Genomic DNA, 21,717 nt, shown 5'->3' on the forward strand with positions numbered 1-21,717 from the left:
TGGGCGGGGAATGGCGCGTGCGTCTCTGGGCGCGTGCAGAGTGCGGAGGGCCCCCCGGAGGGAGGGAGGAGGGGTGGGCGGGGGATGGCACGTGCGTCTCTGGGCGCGTGCAGAGTGCGGAGGGGCCCGGAGGGAGGGAGGAGGGGGTGGGTGGGGAATGGCACGTGCGTCTCTGGGCGCGTGCAGAGTGCGGAGGGGCCCCGGGAGGGAGGGGGTGGGCGCGCGCACGGAGGCCTCTCCCGGCGCCGGCCTCAGCCTGCGCGGCTCCCCCGTCGGCGCGGGGGCGTAGCCCGCGGGGTTCGACCGTCTGGCTCGGGCGGGGGGCGGGCGGGGCTTCCCCCCTCTTCTCCCCCCCCCCACCCGGCCAGGGGAGCCTGCCGATGCAGAGGCTGCCGAGCTCCGGAGGGTCCTGCCACTCCTCCCTCTCCCCCCCGGGGCGCAGGTCAGCGCTCCTCCCTCCGTCCCTCCCTCCCTCAAAACAACTCTGCGAGGTGGGACAGCGCGTGGCCTGCTTGCAGCGGCCCCTTTCGGGACTGGGGAGCAGACCTCCGGTCCGGCCTCAGCACCCCCACCCACCGCACAGGCCTGCCAGGCAGGGGTGCCCGCCTGCGGGTGGGGCCTGGGGGTCCCGCAGGGGGGAAGCTGGCTCACCTTGGGGCATGCGTGGCGGGAGGGGGGTTTCCAAGAGCTTCAGGAGAAAAGGCAGATTAGGTCAGGAAAATGACCCAGGAGGGAAAGGGTTAAACATCTCATCGCTTCCCCCAACAAAACTGGAAGCCCCTCACAGTTACCCGGGAGGGGGTGGGGGTGGGCTTCTTGTCTAAATTCTTGTTCTTTTTTGGAGTTGCATGGAGGGTTATTGGCCATTTGTGAATGGGAGGTTTTGCCTTGGATTTGCCACTCAGATGCACATTTTCCCCATCCAGATTCTCAAAACTCTGCATGGGGGTTATTGGCCATTTATGAATGGGAGGTTTTGTCTTGGATTTGCCTTTCAATAAAAAGTTGTTTGTATCATTGAAAGCTCTGCTATTGTATTTTTCTTTTAAGGCAAAAGATGTTAACGTATTAGTTGTTTTTTCTAAACTAAAACCTCAGTATTCAGGTTAAATTGGCGCATTGGCACTCAGCGATAAATAAGTGGATTTTGGGTTGCAGTTTGGGCACTCGGTCTCTAAAAGGTTCGCCATCACTGCTCTAGGTGCTTTCCTCTTTTATTATTACTTCACTTACTTCAGAGCTAAGCCTGGGTATTGCAAGAAAATCCTGGGGCTAAACTCTGCTCAAATTATTGCCTAGAAGAATGTGCCAGCAGTATATGCACCATACCAGACTCCCAATCGGTATAATTTTCACCATCCATAAGCTGACTTTGATGACTCACGGAGGAACCATCCTTGCTATCTGATTACATTGACCCCTAGAGCATGGAATGTATTTCTTCAAAGCACTCTCAGTTTCTTTTTCAGGATGGGGAAAAGAAGGGGGGGACTGTGTTACTGCCCAATACCAGGATGCGCATATTTGCAAACATTATTGTGGTCTCAATTACATCAGCACTGCATCATTTTGAACTGTAGAGGAATGCCACGCAGCTTCAATGAGCCTTAACGTGGAGCAATGATGCCATCCTGTGGCCAAAAAGCTTCATTTCATGTATTTGATTATAAATGCCTTCCTGATATTATATACATGCAGTGCTTGAATAACTGGGTAGATTCTAGGTGAAGAGTAACCCATTATCTTGACCACGCCCTGACTTGGATAGCCCAGGCTAGCCCAATCTCTTCAGATCTCAGAAGCTAACCATGGTCGACTCTGGTTAGTATTTGGATGGGAGACCACTAAGGAATATCAGGGTCGCTATGCAGAAGAAGACAAAGGGGAAAACACCGCTGAACGTCTCTTGCCTTGAAAACCCTACAGGGTTATTGTAAGTTGGCTGTGACTTGATGGCAAAAATATATATATTGACCACATTCTTTTTAAAAATGCCCCCATGGTAATAAAAATATTTTATAAGTATATACTGATGCAAAGTAACTTTTTATCTTTAAAAATAAACATAGAAGAAGAAGAAGAAGAAGAAGAAGAAGAAGAAGAAGAAGAAGAAGAAGACTTGGTTTTTATACGCCAATTTTCTTTACCTTTTAAGGAGAATCAAACTGGCTTACAATCTCCTTCCTCTCCCCACAACAGACACCTTGTGAGGTATGTGAGGTTGAGAGAGCTGTGACTAGCCCAGGTCACCCAGCATGTGTAGGAGTGGGGAATCAAACCCAGTTCTCCAGATCAGAGTCCTTCGCTCCAAACCACCGCTTTTAACCACTACACCACGCTGTAAGATGTAATATGTATATATTTCCAGAAAAAAAAGAGATTCCTCTGTGATGCAGAAATACAGAAATACTTTTCCCCCTTCATATCATTTCATCTTGTCTTTTCCAACACAAAATGTTACATGCTTTTCTGACATTAGATAGTTTATCATTTGACAAAGTGGATGTTTTACAATAAAGCAGTTATACCTCACACTCCTGACATGAGAAAAATGGCCTTGTCCGTTCCATTTCGCCTCACTGAGGTTGGCTGAGTTAGGGTAATTCTGAACCGCATTTATATACCCCACATTTCCCTTCAGATGATATGGGAGGAACCAGAGACCGCAAACGACATAGAGCTGCAACCATTTCCTATCTCTTTGTCCCTTCTTTTCAGTGATCTCTAAGACAACACAATATGTTATCCAAATCCAATCACACAGTTAAGAAACTGTCATTCCCTTCCTTCGGCCCAGAGCCGCTCCCCCGCATTTTTGTTCCTAGGGAACAGCAGACCCTCCAGAATAGCATGGGGGGAGTCTACAAGGGGACTCGGTGGAAATCAGCACCTCCTCTTACTGACGCCGAGTGATATTCAAAATATGAATAGTTCGACATCTGGTGTATGCTGGAAATGTAGTAAAGCCAGGGGCACTTTTTATCATTGCTGGTGGACCTGTAAATCGGTCCAGAAATTTTGGAAGAAAATACATAAGAACGTAGAAGGCATTCTCGACCACAAGATAATATACGATCCCAAACTATATCTACTGAATAAAACCCCAGATAACATTGACAAGGACCAACAAGATATGTTAAAATATTTAGTTACAGCTGCAAGGATAGTTTTAGCATCGTTATGGAAAACAAATAAAATGCCACAAATCGAGACCTGGATTGATAAAGCATACGAATATATTACAATGGCACAACTAACTGAAACACTACAGAAAGAGACTCAAAACCAAAATAGAGACAAATGGAAATCCTTCTATGAATACACTAAAACCAAAAAATGACAACAAAACCTTATAAGACACAGCAGAGTCATACTTGAGATCGAACACAACTAATTTATAAGTTAATGTATTATGACACTTTATAAGGGGGCAGGACTAGACATATTAATGCTGTATAATATCTGTATAATTATCTACCTATATATACTTTTTTTCCTTTTCCCTATCCTTCTTTCCTTCTGTATCCCATTTATTACTAAAAATCAATAAAAAATATTTATTAAAAAAAAAAGAAAAGAAAGAAAGAAAACTGAAGTGACCTGAATCTTCAGAACGTGGTTGGGTGCAGGCCTCTAATCTAACAAGAGAACTGCGCATTGTATGAGGAAATATTTCCTTTCAGTTGTTCTGAATCTCCACTTCCTGTGCTTTTTATAGAATGCATACATTTTTTCAAATATAATAGGTCGACAGGAGTGGGCTTTCAGTCAAAAATAATGAGTTGTCATTGGTGGTGGAAAGTGCATCAAGTCGCAGCCGACTTACGGCGACCCCATAGGGTATTCAAGGCGAGAGACATTCAGAGGCGGCTGGCCATTGCCTGCCTCTGCGTTGTGACCCTAGATTTCCTTGGTGGTCTCCCATCCAAGTACTAACCAGGGCCGACCCTGCTTAGCTTCCGAGATCTGATGAGATTGGGCCATCCAGATCACAGCAGTAAGTTATTAGTGGGTAGTTACAGACAACCACTGACGATAGTCTGGACATCTTGTATGGGTTCACTATTTTGTACTACGTTGCAAATTCCAGTAAAATATGTAGCAAGTTTAAACAGCTAATATAAACTATGCCCCAGTGCGATCCCCCCTTGCTTGCAAAGAGGTGGAGAGGATCACATGGCATTGTACTGCGGATCTCCTCCTTTAAAGTACCTGTTGCCAAAAGAGGGAGACAGGTTACAATTGTTAGTGCTGCTGTAAATGAAAGATTTTCACCCTCGTACCCTTGAAAGATCACCAGCAGGAGTTCCCTGTTCACATGGCGGGGGGGGGGGGGATATGTTGTTAAAAGGGGATCCCTGTTTCAGTTCTGCTAAAGGAATTTTAGATTTTGATCTGCAGTTGAACTTGATTACTTGTGCGTGACAACAATCTATATTAATGTGTCACATTAGTAATACTGATTTTAAAACAAAACCGACACGACAAATTTAGAACGATACAAGATCACAGTAAAACTTTTATGTATCTCCACAGCCTAACATCATTTTCTACAAATCGTAGAACGATACAAGATCACAGTAAAACTTTTATGTATCTCCACAGCCTAACATCATTTTCTACAATTAAAATCAATCTTCTTTAAAAATAACAAATAAAATGCGTATTAATGTTATCTACATTTAGGGTAATTACGAAGCAAAGGTCAGACAAGGTAACTCGAGAAATGCTATTAATATTCCAATCTGAATCAAAGATTTCATGTAACAAATGATTCATTATTTAATGTTAGGGGGGATTCTCCTGAGCGCAGTTTGCCCTATGAAAAGGACTATTTCACAAAGCTATAAATAATGTGTACCAGCCATCAAATATTGATCTCTTACATAGCTGCACAATTAGGGTAGCATTCCTTTTTTAGAACAAAAGAAAATAGCCTACTGTGAATTAAACATCAAAAGACACAAGTTTATATTCTCTTCGGAAAGGACATTAGTTGAAATGTAAAGGGGTGTTTGTGGTGTTACTTGCAGTCAGAATTTAAAGACTGTATCATTTGTCCTAAACTCAGCCGATCTCCCTCACACCAACTATTTGCTGGCTGCCGATCAAGGCCTTTCTAGGCATTGCTGATCTTCCAGGAGGACTGAGAAATGGTGGCCTGGATAGCCATACAACGTTGTGTCTTGTTATATGGGAATTGCTGTTCAACAACTCCTCTGGCCAGAATGTTGGCAAACAGCAATTTCGAGCCCAGCTGGCACAATTGCCACAAGTCTTTTAGGTGTGAAGGAGGTGGCTGCCTTGCTTGTGACACCTGTGAGAAATATTTCACACATCGCTGTTGTCTTCCCACACTGTTTCCAGCAGTTTAAAAAGCTTGGTTTTCCCCTTGGTTTCCCCGGTCCTCTATTCACTTCTGAGGTTGTGTGCTTGTGTTTTCCTGAATCAAACAGGCCAGCATACACCCTAGACTTTGGCAAGACTGCCCTCCCCACCCCCTCAGATCAGAAGCTTACTCTCTACTCCATTTTCCTCAGAAGTATGTCGGTTGGCATCCACAAAGAAGTTTTTCTGTTCATGGCAGCTACCTTTGGAACTCCCTGCTCAGGGAAATCAACATAACCACTTCCTTTCTCTCCTTGTACTCCTTGTACAGTTCTTTCTGTGTGTGTGTGTATAAAAATATTATTACTTAATTACTAATATTGAGACGGTTGCTGTCTTTTTATCTCAAATTTTGAACTGTGTCGGTATATAACAATTTAGTTAATTCATTTGTACCCCACCTTTCTTCCCCATGGGGACCCAAACCTGCTTACATCATTCTCCTCTCCTTTGTTTTACCCTCACCCCAACCCTGTGAGGCAGGTTAGGCAGATTGAGTGACTAGCCCAAGGTCACCCAGAGAGTTTCCATGGCACGAGTGGCGATTCGAACCTGTCTCCCAGGTACTAGTCCAAGACTATACCACACTCCTCAGGTAAGATAGTCAAGGGAAAATGTTCCGTCACAGTCCAGACACCACAGCAATTCTTGTTATGGTACCCGAACAGGCCCTAAGCAATCCTGGGACACCCCGCATGGTGTACAGGAGTGAAACTAGTGTGCAAAGGATGCTACAGTACTCCTGGCATCCATCTTGTTGGTGCCGAGACTGTAATAAACTGACAGGGCTGAACCAGAGAAGTTGTGCCATCCCCTCCCCTGAAAGGAATGTTGCTGCTTTTCCATGAAGACAAATAAAGACCAAGACAAGCCTTTTGCATCTCCATAGCCTTCCTGTAGTAGAATGCAAGCATCCAGCCATACTTTTCAGCCCTGTTCAGATGTACCCTTAATCCATCCTGTCGCCAGCCAAGCCCTCTCGCTTACTCACCTTCCAGTCCCCACCTTAATCCCCAAGTCTATCACTCAATGCTTGGACACTTAATCCCAAGTGTCCCCGCCATCCTTTTCTGATGGTCTTATTCACAGCATCCAATTAACCCTCTCGAGCAATCAAGCCTTTGTCACTGGCAATGACCAGCCATTCTCAGCCATCACCAGGTGTTGCCAACTGCAGGGAGACCATACCTCCTCCTCCCCTCCTTGGGTATAAATATATTTCCATTTGCCCTTGCTTCTGGTGCCATTTTCCCCTCGGACACAAAATGTGAGCCCTGCATGCAGTTACATGCAGTTCTTCCCCCTTCCCCTCTTGCAGCTGCCATTCTGGACATCGCTCTTCAGGAAGGTAACTATAAACCTGCTTGGGACTCTCAAACCTTTATTTTTCCAAGCTCTGTATGTGTTGGGAATTGTGTGTGTGCAACAAATTTGACTACTTTTAATAAAAAACCTTAAAATTCATAAAAGCCTCCTCGTTATTGGGTCACTTTCCATTGGTTCGCTCATCTGGAGCAGAATTGGTTAAAAGACCCCCACACCAGCCTCTTGCAAAGCTCTATCTAGTCTCCAGCTAATTTCCCCCAATAAATGGAGGCTCCCTGTGCTTGGCATAACATTCTGAGATAAATCATTCTGAGGTTTACAGTATTTTCAGGCTGAAAGCAAACAAGCACCAAGGTGAAATAAAGGGAGGAAATGAGGGGAGGATCCCAAAAAGAGAATCTCTGCTGTGGAAACTGAAGGAGGGTGGGTTGCAAGCTCAGCAGAACCAATGACAATGTACAGAGGGCGGGTTGCAAACCCAGCAGAACCCAGTGCCACTGTAGCAGTTCACGTCCAACCAGAAGTAATGTCAAACTGGAGAATCACAGCAGAACAAGCAGAGGGGAGACACAAAGCAACTCTGGCAAAGAAAATAAACCTCTTGAAACTGACAAACAGACTTGAAATAGATGGAAGCCGTCTGGGAGACACAAAAACAAAGAAAAACAAACAAAGAAAAACACAGTGAGGAGAGAGAAAACAGTCCCATAAGAACATAAGGAAGGCCATGCTGGATCAGACCAAGGTCCATCAAGTCCAGTAGTCTGTTCACACAGTGGCCCAACCAGGTGCCTCTAGGAAACCCACAAGCAAGAAAACTGCAGCAGCATTATCCTGCCTGTGTTCCACAGCACCTAATATAATAGGCATGCTCCTCTGATCCTGGAGAGAGTAGTCCCAGGAGCCTGCAAATGCTGGCTCCTGAGCTTCCCGATTAATCCTGAATATTTCTGGGATTTTTGGAGGACAATTTTTTCAGCATCCTGAAAAATACCAATACTGCATTTTTCCGGTATATTTTTGGTTCGTTATTACCTGAATGCACATCCCTACACAACACCTCCGTGGAGTGCAACTGAGCCTGATTACTTCCCATCCTGTTAAGGCTGAGGCTTGAGAAGGCAGGCTTACTGGATCAACTGGTCCACTAGATGCAAGTGGTGTGTGCCAGCTCCAGTTCCTTGCTTCCAGTTCCAGCACTTGGCTGCCAGGACCTGTCCATGCTCCCAAGCCTCTCTTTCTAGACCTGAGCACATTGCTGACTGGGCCAGCCTGCAGAGCGGAGAACAGAGCCCTCTCGCTAGAAGCAGGTAAGTGGCATTCATAATCAACAGAAAGGAGAAAGCATGAGACTAGGATAGAGAAGGAAAGATGGTTGCCCCAAGCCAGCAAGGCTAAGGCCCCTTTCAAACTGCCCTTATAATCCAGTTGAGCAGCGGGTTGCTAACGGATTTTTTGTGTCAATTCAGACTCAATCTGGTTTGGCTCCAGGCTGCTAAAGGTTTTTTTTTTTAGCTGTTCAGACCAAGCCGATTGTGTCCCGTCGGCATCGGGGGGCTCTGCCGCTTTTTATGAAAACTGCTTTATCCCGTTTTCAGTTCTCACTTGTGCTTCTGAATTGCTTCTGAATCACTCCAGTGTTTGAACTGTCTAGAGTACTGCTATTTTTTCCCTGCCTTTTTGGTGGTGCGTTCTTTTTCTGTTTTTTTTTTTTTTTAAACATTCTAAGATTTACACTATAGCACTATAACAACATAGCAATCCAATGCATCCCAATGCTGGATTGCTATGTGTTGGATTGCTATGGTGCTATAGCGCTCATTTTAGAACTTTTTTAAAAAGCCGGAAAAGAACACACTGCCAAAAAAGGCAGGAAAAAAATTGTAGTGATGTTTGAACTGGCCAGAAAGCTTTAGAAATCTGTCATTGACAGATTGAAATGAGTTGTATGAAGGCCCATCTCTGCATTGCTTTACTCGGAAATGGGCCAACAACAGATGGCATCCAGTTTAGAACAGTAAGGGGACTAATACATCAGCATAACCAGGCTATTATGGCATTCTTAATTAATAGGATGCCTCTTTGTCTAAGCTAGGATCTCCTTTCTGATTTCTCCTCTTTCTGTGTCCTTTGTGTTTTCTCTCTTCTCATGGACCTGTAACAAGCAGGACGTGTCTACAGGTCTCTTCTGTGGAGCCATGCCACCATACCTACTCACACAAGCAGCGGGATTTGTTAGACCCTTGTAATAGGGAAGAGTATTCTTCAGATTAGGTTTCTGTCTCTCCTTTCTACTTCAGAAATGGATGCAAACCTGAAACTACCCCAATAAAAGTATTTTTTTATCTTTTTACAATATACTTGCTTGAAGTGTGTTTACTGCAAGTGGTTCCACACTTTCCTGACTGCACAACTTTGCTATACTAACCAATACTTATACCCAATGTAAGTAACACATGAATTGATATGGTAGGGGTAGAAATTAAGATGAGATCTCATTGATACGGTGGACAGCAATGTTGACTCCTCATTACAATAAACACAAAGTTCCTGTAAGTACAAGAAGTAGCCATGTCACAAAGAAAGATGATGGTGTGAGTTACTGTAGGATGCATGTTGGCATGGAGAACATTAGAATAATTCTTTAAGCAGATTCATAGTTTCAAAGAGTAATACGTTTTCCCCCAAAGCCCCACTTTCTTTTGTCAGCTTTTTAAAAAATATCCCTTTACAGTCCATTTGCAGAATAAAATAGCATAGATTTCTGTTACCTTGAATCTGTCGACTTCTGCCTTTGAACACGTTGCATGGTAAGACAGCATCTGACCCAGAACAAATTAGGGAAAAACTGTCACAGGTAAGAAATTGGAATTAAATAGCCACTTGATGCTGCCTACAAAAGAACTATATTCTAAATGGTTTAATTAATATTTATGCATCATGTATGATCCTTTATTACAGCTAATCACAGATTGGAACCTTGGACACTTACTGTGAGGGTTCCTTCTGCTCTGACCTGGGTTTGTTGGGTCAATGTGCTTTCTAATGCACCACCTTGCGAAGGCCTTCCATGAGGTATTATACAGGCAACATGTAGATGGCTTTTTGGATGCCATGATAGTTTCAGCTACCTCTGAGGTATATCCTAAGTTCAGTAGCCGTTGCTTTTCTGACTACGAGATGACTCTCATAGCAGAAGAAACTGTTAGCAGCTTAAAAACAGAGTACACAAGATGGAGAAAAAGGAGACAAAGGGTAGTGAAGAAGGAGTGGGACTCAGCTCAGTGCCAAGAGCTGCTGAGCTTCTCTCCCTGTGCAAAGGCAGGAACTGAACTGGAGCTCCGCCATCCCGGCAGGGAGACAGGAAGTGCGAAGTTTTAGTCCTGCCTCCCTGATTGTCCGATGGGAAACACCCAAGCTCCAAGATGCCCTCCTCCTCAGAGCAAGAACGTCTATTTCTCTCTTTTATAGGAAACCCTTAGGCAGTAAATAAGTAATGTTGCAGACAGTATTGTTGTTCTAAGATGTCTCTGTGACATTTAGAAAAGGAAGAAATCGAAGGGAAATAATTGTGGGGGTTTTATACATTATCTCAATAACTGACTTATGGCAACCTTATGAATTAATGATCTCCAAAACATTTTATCGTTAACAACCTTGTTCAGATCTTGGAAACTGAGGGCCGTGGCTTCCTTTATTCCTTGCTGTGAATGCCCCAAATCAAATGCACCCTTTTGTAACTTCGGTACTTGTACCTGTTTTATGTTACACACCACAGGGACATGCTCTAGCAAGAGAACAGGAAGGTTTGGGAAGACAGTGCCTGCCTCTGAGCATCCCTACAACAATATTCTGAAATTCTGTCCCTTCCTGCCCCTCCTTCTTTTCAAGTTTCTCTTTGATCAAAATGGAATTTATTAGAAACGGACTCCAAATTCCTAAAAAGAGGGAAAGAAACAGACTGGATTCTGGAGAGAATTGGGGTAAAGAGGAATTAAGAGAATTTCTCTTACCACCATTCCTAACCCTGGCAAATTCCTTGTAACAGTAAAGCCTCCCCCCAGCTAAAAACAGCACAAGGAAGATGGCAGCAAAGGACAAGCTTGTCTCTGCATACCTGGGCAAAGCCCAACATATGCAGAAAAACATTCGTTTTCCCATTCCCCCCCCACCCAAAGCAGAGTACCCCCCTCCAAAAAAACAACAGACTGAAGACTGGGCACACGCAGTCCTCACTCTGTTCGCAAGCGGAATGGAAATTAGTGGTTAGAAATTTAGCAGGACTTTCAGGGCATTTTAGCCACTGGAACTGAACTCAAAACAGCCAGAGTGGGCCACAGTTTCAGAGTAGGACTTGAAAATACTGGGTTCCAAGATCCATTCAGTTGCGTAGCTTTGGGTGACTTTGAGCCAGTCAATGTCTCAGGTTAACCAAACTCACAGGTTGTTGTGAGGATAAAAAGTTGTCAGAAGAACCAGGTTTGCTGCTCTGTGCTTTTTGGAGCAACTGAGTCTGATCTGGAGAACCGGGTTTGATTCCCCACTCCTCCACATGAGCGGCAGAGGCTAATCTGGTGAACAGGCTTGTTTTCCCCACTCCTACACATGAAGTCAGCTGGGTGACCTTGGGCTAGTCACAGCTCTCTCGGCCCCACCTACCTCACAGGGTGTCTGTTGTGGGGAGGGGAAGGGAAGTGATTGTAAGCCAGTTTGATTCTTCCTTAAATGATAAAGTCGGCATATAAAAACCAGCTCTTCTTTTATGGCCATCAAGTCACAGCTGACTTATGGTGACCCTGTAAGGTTTTCAAGGCAAGAGACTTTTCAGAGGGGGTTTGCCATTGCCTGCCTCCACATCATACCCCGGGTATTCTTTGGAGGTCTTCCATCCAAATACTAGCCAGGGTCAGGGCTGAGAGTGTGTGACACCCAGCAAGCTTCCATGGAGGGAGTGGGGATTTGAACCTGGGTTTCCCAGGTCCTAGTCCAACACCTTAACCTCTACACCATGCTGGCTCTTTGGGAAAAAAGCCAACATGGTTGGTAGCCTGAGCCTTGCTGAAGCTTGTTGTTTGCGTTAGCTGAACTTCACACAACAATTGCAGCTGTTTAGTAATCACCTTATCTCCATCACTGTTTCCTGGCTGAAAGGGAAAGTTCCTTCTACTTTCCTTGCATTTTCAATCAGTTACTATTTAGGTGACAGCTATGATCACCACCAAGGTCAAAATTTCCAAGTCTACTTTCAGGAGCCAAACTTTGTAATTTATAGTGAATTTCCCAGAAAAACAAGACCAGGCAATGAGAGAAGTGAGACAAAAAAAAAACACCAGAAAGGAAACTGAGATGGAAATACAGACATCTTATTTCAGTGGTGGGAAGGGTGAAGGAAGTGTCCTCTTCTTATATCACTCTAACTGCTACCACTTTGAGAAATGCAGCTGCAGAATTTTGCATGTATGAAATGCCATGAAATGCCAGCTCTTTAACAAATAACGGTTCATTGACTGGGATACTCACGTCAAGAGCCACTGACTGCTTTGCCCAGGATTTCTTCACTTGGTTATACATTATGGTATTGTTGATGCCCAGGCCACAAAATATAACAAATGCCTAAAAAAAACAGAAATAACGTAGTAGGTCACCTTCAGAAAGCAACATGAGTTCATTCCCTAAGAGGTTCTTCAAAGAGCTGACAACTTCAGATGACAAGTGCTTAGCATGGAATGGAATGACCGTTCATATCAACTCATCATAACCTGTGTTGCTGTGCCCTTATTGTTTGGGAGTCCTGGACTTTCTATAAGCCCGAAGTGTTGATGCTCTATTGCATGGAAAAACAGCCATCATTAGTAGATGGCACGTCATCAGCAATTGTATTATACAGCACAACAAACAGCAGAGACAAGAGAGGCCGTTGGGGAGGGGCAATGGCTCAGTGGAATTATCTATTTCCTTTTATATGCAAGCAAATACTCTGAAAAGAACATGTACTATGTGCAAGTAATGTTGCAAAATATAACTTGGAATCAAGTTCCACTAAAACACAAGGTATATACTCAATACATTCTCTAAGTCAGTGGTTCTCAACTGGTGGTATGCATACCACTGGTGGTATGCAGACGGGGTCGAGGTGGGACACGGGGTTTACATAACAATTAGTAAGGATTCACCCTCTCTCTCTCAATCCCCATGTCTCCCAACAAGAGAGTCATGCTGTCTCCTGCCAACCCTGCCCACCCCCACCGCACAGGTTATTCATCTGTAACCTTTGGTCATACTAGTGGTAATAGCACAATACCTGCAAACATACAGATGGCTTTTTATGCAGGGATGTTTCACCGCGTCACCCCCGCCGACTGCTTCAGGGCTTCCTTTTGATTATGCATGCCTTTTCCGTCTGTCAGAGGTCGCCTTGCTCTCCCCGCACGTTTTGCCCGCATTTTCCAGATTCTGGCTAAAACAGCATCTGGGAAACATGGGCAAAATGCGCAGGGAGAGTGAGGCGACCTTTGACAGTTGGGAAAGGCATGCATAAATTCAAATTCAAATTCAAAAACCTTTATTGGCATAACCAATCGTACAAGGTATTCCAGAATTGGGCAAATGATAAAAACATCAATATCGAAATCTGTAGCAATAGATATGAATAAAATGAGGTATGCCGGAGTACAGTGAATATAAGGTATATATAGAAAACGAGTGTCTACAAGTAACCGGAATAGCAGCTATTATATTTTTGTTTGATTTTTATCATTAGAGCTTGCTTCAAAAACATTGCTACTATTTCTGTAGTTTCTGGATCATACCCGTTCAGTAAAAGTGGGGGGAAGAGTTCCTATCCAAAATTGATGGCATTAAAAATTTAGTACGTAGGTCCGCTAGCATTTCACATTCCAATAAAATATGATAAATGGAGTCTAGCTGATTCAAGCCACAGCCACAAATTCTCTTTTCCCAAGGGGTACCATTAAATCTCCCAAATAAAACCGCCGATGGAAAGGCGTTTAGTTTAGCTAGCATGAAGGACCTGCGGAGGGAAGGATCACTTAGAAAGTAGAAGTAATCCTGAAGGAATCAAAAATTGGCAGAAAGACCCAATTTGGATGAAGAACAAGATAAAGGAGTTGCAGGCAGGATTGTTTGTGAAAGGCATGCATAATCAAAAGGAAGCCCCGAAGCAGTCGGCGGGGGTGACTGCGGGGAAACGTCCCTGCATAAAAGGCCAACGAGAGCTGACAGAGCGTTGGGTGGCTGCCTGGCAGTTGGAGCCGTTAGTTCAGTTAGACGTCAGTTGTAATAAGATCTAGAGTCATGTAGAAGTGAAAGAGAGAACTGCAGTCTAATGCTGGTTGACGGAAAGATAACTTGTGGCAAATAGGCTTGGAAGCAGGAATACAGAATTATAGATCAAAAGTTCAAATAACACCAAATGTAGTCGATGTCTTCATGAATCACTCCAGTGTTGTCTGTAACCTTCAGCAACAGTTAACTCCTTGTTCATGGTTAACTCAGCTTACTGAATGAGTGCTGTCTGAGGGGAAGACACAGGGCTTTTCCGCAAGCTCGACTTGCTCCTGATTTTCTTGGCAGTCAATCCACTTTGGTTTGGACAGGGACCTTCCGCACTTCTGCTCTCTCTCTTCATTTTCGTAGTTGTGGGGTCAGTTTATTTTCTTCCACTCATGCCTCAAATAATCAGGATTTTCAAGGGAGGGTGCCGTCATCATAGCACGCACACACGCACACCCCATTTTATTTTTTGCACATGCTTGTATCAATATATCAATATCATGGCTGATTTTTTAAAAAAAATCAAAGATGAGCATATGCTTAGAAAGGTAGCAATCCTGGGGCACGGGGGCAAAATTAACACTCCTTACCTCAAAGAGTCGCTGGTCAGCATCATCAAAAGGTTTCCCATCGAGTCTGTTCAACACTTGAGCGACCCCTATAGAAAGAGTTGCCAAATACAGTCTGTGTTATAATTTCATTTGTGAGACCTGTTGCTGTGATAGCTATTAGTGTGTTCATCAAAGCTGTTCATGATTCAGTTAATCAAACAGGGCTAAATACTAGTATATAACAATAATGTATTTATATATATATCTATATCTACTTGGAGCCCCGTGGCGCAGAGTGGTAATCTGCAGTACTGCAGTCCAAGCTCTGCTCACAACCTGAGTTTGATCCCGACGGGAGTCGGTTTCAGGTAGCCGGCTCAAGGTTGACTCGGCTTTCCATCCTTCCGAGGTCGGTGAAATGAGTACCCAGCTTGCTGGGGGTAAAGGGAAGATGACTGGGGAAGGCACTGGCAAACCACCCCACAAACAAAGTCTGCCTTGGAAACGTCAGGTTGTGACGTCACCCCATGGGTCAGGAATGACCCAGTGCTTGCACAGGGGACATCTGTCTGTCTGTCTGTCTGTCCATCCGTCCATCCATATATAATGTTGGCTTTATTGGTTATCCTCTGTAATAAATCCTTTATGATATGAATGGCAAACTCAAGACCTTATACATAATGGCTTGCATCCAGTGATGCAGAAGCAAAAACAGCAATGGACTCTGTGCAGTTCCGCAGGTGCAACATTTTCTCCCTATATATTACAGTGCCCAGAAATTAGTTACGCAAGACCTTGCACAAGCAGAAATTCAAGTGGGGATTCAATAATTCTTACTTAGCCCAAGTGGCTACTGTGGTCCTTTTCTTGCATTCCCGCTTACAGGCAATCAGAAATTTTGCACTGGGTCCAACTCACTGAGTATAGCTCACCGTAATACTGATCGACTACAAATAAGCTTTGTGGGAAGTCACCATGGGCAAAAAGCAATCAGAAAGACAAAATATATGCGGCATTTTACAAGTAATATAAGCTAATCTTCTCTCTCACATTGCATGGATATTATGACCGGAAGCCTTTCTTAAATGTTACATGTAGTGCTCAGTTTAGGAGCTATCCTTACTCCTAATAACAAATAACACCATAACCAAGCAATATATACAAATCTTGGATGTGTTTCTTGCTATAATTCCAGCTCCGTGAAATTTCTACATCCACATGAATTATTATTGTTGTAAACAATCCTGAAAGTTAATTTCGGAACTACAAGATCACATCTCCTGCACGGTCAACTTAATATTTTTTTAATTTGTGGTCAACTATAAAAGAACTATACAAATAAAAACAAAACATTTTCCATCATCAAAGCAATCTTGTACTCATTAGTGAGTGATAGCTTACCAATTATTTGGTGGCTGCTGTTCCAAATAGGGACACAGAGAACAGATCTTATATGAAAGCCAGAAATTTGGTCAGCCTAGAACATAAGAAACAAGTCTATAGAAACTAGCTTAATGTATAAGGTATAAGGTATGTATGTATAAGGTATAAGGTATGGTGTTGCAGTCCTTCAACAGGTATAGCGATTAACATGTCCCAAAAGTCAGGCTGTTACAAACCAACTAAAATACCAAATTTTGTAACTGTACACAGAACTGTACAGTTCCATTCCCAAAGTCAGTAGGATTTATCCCCAAAGTCAGTAGGATTTATCCCTAAAATCCTTCTTATATACATGTAGGAAACTCTTCAGACTCATATGAACATCACAATCAAAGGTCTGTCTATTTGTTTCTCATGGACATTAAAAGCTCAGGCTGTCAGTAACTTTCAGTATATCCATGGAAGTGCCATCTGATTTTCTGGCATGTTTAGCCCCCAAATTATCTGGAAGTGTGTGTGTGTAAAGTGCCTTCAAGTCACAGCCAACTCATGGCAACCCCTTTTGGGGTTTTCATGGCAAGAGACTAACAGAGGTGGTTTGCCAGTGCCTTCCTCTGCACAGCAACCCTGGTATTCCTTGGTGGTCTCCCATCCAAATACTAACCAGGGCTGACCCTGCTTAGCTTCTGAGATCCGAGGAGATCAGGCTAGCCTGGGCCATCCAGGTCAGGGCATCTGGAAGTGTACCCAAGGCTATTTGTCCAAAACCACAACATTTTCAAAAATAATTTATTTCATAGGTTATCCAGGGAGTTAAAATGTTCAATAATTGTGCTGGCCAGTTCTAAAGAGTAGCTCGCTTGAAATTACAGCAAGCCAAAACAGACAGAAGCCTTATTTCGTTTTATAAATTAATAAAATGTTATACCAGCAGATGCTTTTGAGGACTAGAGCCCATTTCATCATATGCAATGAATGGATCCTCGCTAAAACATAAACAGCATGATTAAGGGGACCATGAAGTACAGGAAATGCAGGGGAAAATATAAATGTAAAAATAAAATTGTGTTAGTCTTCACAGCACTATGAGACTCCTGTTTATTCTTGCTTTAACACAACTAGCCCTCTGGAATTACAGAATGCCAATGGTTCAAGTCAGGCACGGCAATGAAACTTTGGGTGGAGTCCTTTCCAGAAAAGAAATCTAGGGTGTAAAAAAAATCTATGTCCTCTTTGACTAAAAAGACTTTAATTCTGATTGCTCATCTGAATTAACTGGCTTGAAATAATGTTTATTCTTTTCCTTCCCGAGATAAAGAACAAAGGTATGACTAATGGGTAAATAGCATAATTTCAAGGATAAGCTATAGATAAAAGAAGATTGATCAGTCAGCTAAGTGTGGTGAGAGCCAGCGTGGTGTAATGGTTAAGACCGGTGGTTTGGAGCGGTGGTCTCTGATCTGGAGAACCGGGTTCGATTCCCCACTCCTCCACATGAGCAGCGGACACTGATCTGATGAACCGGGATGGTTTCCCCACTCCTACACATGAAGCCAGCTGGGTGACCTTGGGCTAGTCACAGTCTCTCAGCCCCACCTACCACACAGGGTATCTGTTGTGGGGGCAGGAAGGGAAGGTGATTTAAGCTGGTTTGATTCTTCCTTAAGTGGTAAAGAAAGTCGGCATATAAAAACCAACTTTTCTTCTTCTTAAAGAGAAAGGCTGTGATTGTATTATTGGTTTTATTGTCCATGCTGTGTGTGGCTCAGAAATAACCCTTTGGTTTCCAAATCTTTTCTGAGATTAAAAGCCATAATATGGCGTGGAAGGATTCCATTTTTATGGCTACAATCCTGCACACAGTTAGGCGGGAAGCTCAGTCTTTTCCCAATTTCCTGTTTTCCTTACCAGCAGCAGTCCTGGGAGTCTGCCGTTTGGGTTGTTGGAGAAACCCATGTGTATACTTGTAGGTTTCCCCAACAGACCAAACAACTTCCCCCATGGAGCACTTCAGGTCAGGGAAAATGGTGTGTGGGAAGGTATGGCTGAAGCCCATTCTCGACACATGCAACAGCCACAATCTGAACTGGGCACGATGCGCAGGGGAATTGACTGTGACACGGGGTGGGGACCCCAAACCCAATCTGTGTTCTCCATAATATGTGAATTACACCACCACCTAACCTGACTCACCGGGGAGGAGGGGGATAGGGGTAGCTAGAGATGGGAAACAATGTATTGGGTCCTGTATTCCATTCCACTAATGGCAGAGACTTATGCTGATGGAAGGAGCCTTCCTTGAGTAGAAGAGGTACATTCTGCCCGCAGAAGGCTTCTCATGCCAGTGGATGACTCTGCACTAACGAAATGGATTCACACGATCCAAGCCCCTGTATATCACCTTGAGCTCTGTGGCAGAAGAGAAGGATGGAAATCTAATACTCTAATAAATGAACAAACGAGCAAACATGTACGTTCCTTATGAGATCTGTAAATGCATGACTGCATGCACAATTGCAAATAAGGGCAGCTAGACAAATAAGAATTTGCATTGACTGATAAGGAACTGCAGAGATTGGAGTTTGATATATCCAGATGCCTTTGCAGCTCCAGAAACACCCAGTGCTTGTCATTAAATTTCCTGAATGATGTTCTTGTTCTCTTGATTTCTCCTTATTTGATCTAAATTATACACGGTTTGTTGACTGAAGTGTCCTTGCTTATAGCTACAAAAGTACCTTTAGGAAGTATGGAATACAAGGAACACAGAGAAGCAGAATTACTTTCAGAGCAAGTACCCCGTATATCATGATAACTAATGAGAACGTGTTCCATTCCCTCTGATAAAAGATCCACAAAATAAATCTGAGTAAGTCTATGGCAATGTTATCCAAACATGGACTCAGTCAAAACACAAAGTGAAGAAGACCTTTCTGTTTTTAACAGGCTCTTCGGATTAAACTTTGCTAGATTCCCTTTTAATTATTTCCTGTGTTAACAGTTCTGTTTGTTCTGTTGCTGCTTTGTGTTAATTTTAAAATTGGTTTGTGTGAAGCCCTAATTGTGGTTTTTAACGCTAGTGCAAGGCCTTGATGGAACGATGACTAATAATGCCATAAATAAACAAACAAATCACTGAATTAAAGAGGTCTGAAAAGCAGAACATTTTTTTAAAGTATTTACAATTTGAATGGCCTAACAAAATGTGAGGCTATTACAGTACCATGTTCCTTTTATCTCACTTCAGTCAGAGATAATTGTGTTTATTCATTAATAGATTTCTCTCTGAAAATCAGTCTTTCTAAAAAAATGCTTCAGAAATTAAACGTGAAATCTGAAACAGAGTTATACTCTTCTCAACCCACTGACTTCAATGGATTTATAAGGGTTAAGTCTGCTTAGGACTGCACTGTAAATGTACACGACAATGCGCTGCAAATGTAATTATCGCCTCTTCTGCTTCACATGTCACATAATTGGCATTTTTTAAAACTATTGCAGACTTTAAGCAAGCGTGAAGTAAATATGAGTTAGTTGTATTATGTATTAATCAAGACACACTATATTGAAACTATTATTACAGCGAGAGAACAGCACGTTTTATTTCCGCATACCTTTCAAGAAGGGATATTCCCCAAGCATTAGCTGTATTTTCTCAAAAGCAAAATAAATTAATTCTAGCAGTTCCCCCATAAACTGGTCCGGGGGGGGGGGTATTTAAAATATATGTTTAACATAAGAACATAAGAAAAGCCGTGCTGTATCAGGCCAAGGCCCATCAAGTCCAGCAGTCTGTTCACACAGTGGCCAACCAGGTGCCGCTAGGAAGCCCACAAACAAGACAACTGCAGCAGCATTGTCCTGCCTGTTTTCCAAAGCACTTAATATAATAGGCATGCTCCTCTGATACTAGAGAGAATATGTATGCATCATGACTAGTATTCATTTTGACTAGTTTTGTTGTTGCTGTTTATTTTTTAAAAATTATGATGGCTTTGGAAGCATACCTTGAAAAGTATCAAGAAATCAAAACTTGTAAAATACAACAGAATAGAATAACTGCATGTACACTGTCTTTGGCTTCTGAGAAGAAGAATGTACTAATATGACAAATATTATCCAAAGAGATTCAGGGGATCTATGGTAATCTCCCACCCAACTCCTTATACTTTTCCAAATTTGGACCTCCAGATATTATCCCGTTCACAGGCCAGCAGCTGAACTCTTGAGTATCTCAAGAAATTACTCCTGATGTTTGTCAGAAAATCTGTTGCATCTATTACATCTTTAAACTGTTATTTGAACCAGAATGCCCTGAAGTCCAAGGCTGAAGAAGTCTAAGGATAAAGTTAATGAATATGAAAGGATCCCTCCCCCACTTACAGCCATAGACTCACATTTATTTCATAAGACTTTTAAAAAGACACTCCCCCACCTTACAGCTGATGAAAGAAAGGCCATTTGCCTAAGAAGGGAAAGGCTCTTTTTACTACAGAAAGGACAATTTCGACTCAGAAAGGTATTTGCCTGAGCCTACATAGTCAGTGAAGTTGACTCTATGTAATCACTCATTGGTCCCATTTTCAGTCTTTGGCTGTTTTGGGCCCGCTCTAAGTGTGTCCTGTGGCTTGTTTTCTTTAGCTAATCCCATTTCTATTGCATTGTACCTTGTGTGGGTCAGTGAAGGTTATCATATTGATCAGCTGAGCTGGAGGAGTTATGGGGCTGTGACAGAGCACAACTTCTAGCATCTCCAGGAAAAAGGAAATTGGAAGCAGATGCTGGGAAGTACTTTTTGCTATCAATCAGAGTAGACAATGCTGAGTTAGATGGACCTATGGGTCAATAAAAAGCAGCTTCATGTGTATGTGTGATTGGCTTTGAACATTCCATTCAGGGAACTCAGAAATTTATAGCCTAGTTCTTTGAGGGAAGGAACAACTGTCAGCGGGACTGGGATTAACACTCACAGAGGAGCAGAGGAAGGACTGGAAAGTAGCTCCAGGAGATAGCGAAGCGAAAGAGCAAGAAGCTGAGAGGTAAGGAAGCTGTAGGAAAAAGGCGAAGCAGGCAATGGACTGAGAAAGAGGAACCTGAATGAAGGGGAGGCGGAGAATAGGGATTGCAGAAAAGGGCAAAGACAACACAGAACTGAGGGAAGGAGCTGATCAGAGTGGAGGCTTTAAATAAACCTCGCCACAGAGTCTGGAGGGGTTGTATGCAAGGAGAGAGAGGTGTGAGAACGGCACATGAAGTGAAAGGCAGCTAAAGGTACAAACTACTGAGTGGCCTGAAAAGCAGGAAACGTGGCTGGCACAGAGTTGATGGAAGGAGGATCCGAGAAGGAAACAGGACTGTGGAAAAATGGTGCACAGGATCTCGAGATAAGAGGGGCTATGCATTGTTGGCAAGCAGGCAGGGAGTTCACAGGGCAAGAAACTATAGGTCAAAAAGCCAACAGAGCGCAGAAGGCAGGATCTAGAGTCCAAATGGAGGAATTTTGCCAGATGCGGCTTTCATTTGCACTGCTACACTGAGAGCTGATAATCCCGAAGTGACAAAGAACAGAAACAGCACAGAATTCCACATATTCATGTGAATTAACCAGCTGATTACTTAGCTGTAGATTTCTAGCCACTTGTGATACGTTTGTGCCAATGACTAAACCAAATGCAGGACACACTGAAAAGCAAATTTTGTCCAGAATATACGCTGCCCGTCCATTGATAACAAGAACCTTGGGCCAACAAAGCATGACTGGGATCGTGACCAAGGT

The 21,717-nt window shown here is 43.2% G+C and overlaps 1 protein-coding gene across 1 annotated transcript in view; it reads right to left on the bottom strand.

Moving 5' to 3' along the window:
* Nucleotides 1-21,717, bottom strand: part of PDE11A (phosphodiesterase 11A) — a 181,594-nt gene that overhangs the window by 86,548 nt on the left and 73,329 nt on the right. Inside the window, exons 7-10 of the mRNA XM_056861194.1 lie at nucleotides 15,960-16,035; nucleotides 14,598-14,665; nucleotides 12,235-12,327; nucleotides 9,486-9,536 (exon numbers count right to left, since the gene is read on the bottom strand). Coding sequence (XP_056717172.1) covers nucleotides 9,486-9,536; nucleotides 12,235-12,327; nucleotides 14,598-14,665; nucleotides 15,960-16,035 — 288 coding nt within the window. The remainder of the gene's footprint in view (nucleotides 1-9,485; nucleotides 9,537-12,234; nucleotides 12,328-14,597; nucleotides 14,666-15,959; nucleotides 16,036-21,717) is intronic.

Source organism: Euleptes europaea, chromosome 15 (genome assembly GCF_029931775.1).
Source record: "Euleptes europaea isolate rEulEur1 chromosome 15, rEulEur1.hap1, whole genome shotgun sequence".
In the NCBI taxonomy this organism is placed as follows: domain Eukaryota; kingdom Metazoa; phylum Chordata; class Lepidosauria; order Squamata; family Sphaerodactylidae; genus Euleptes; species Euleptes europaea.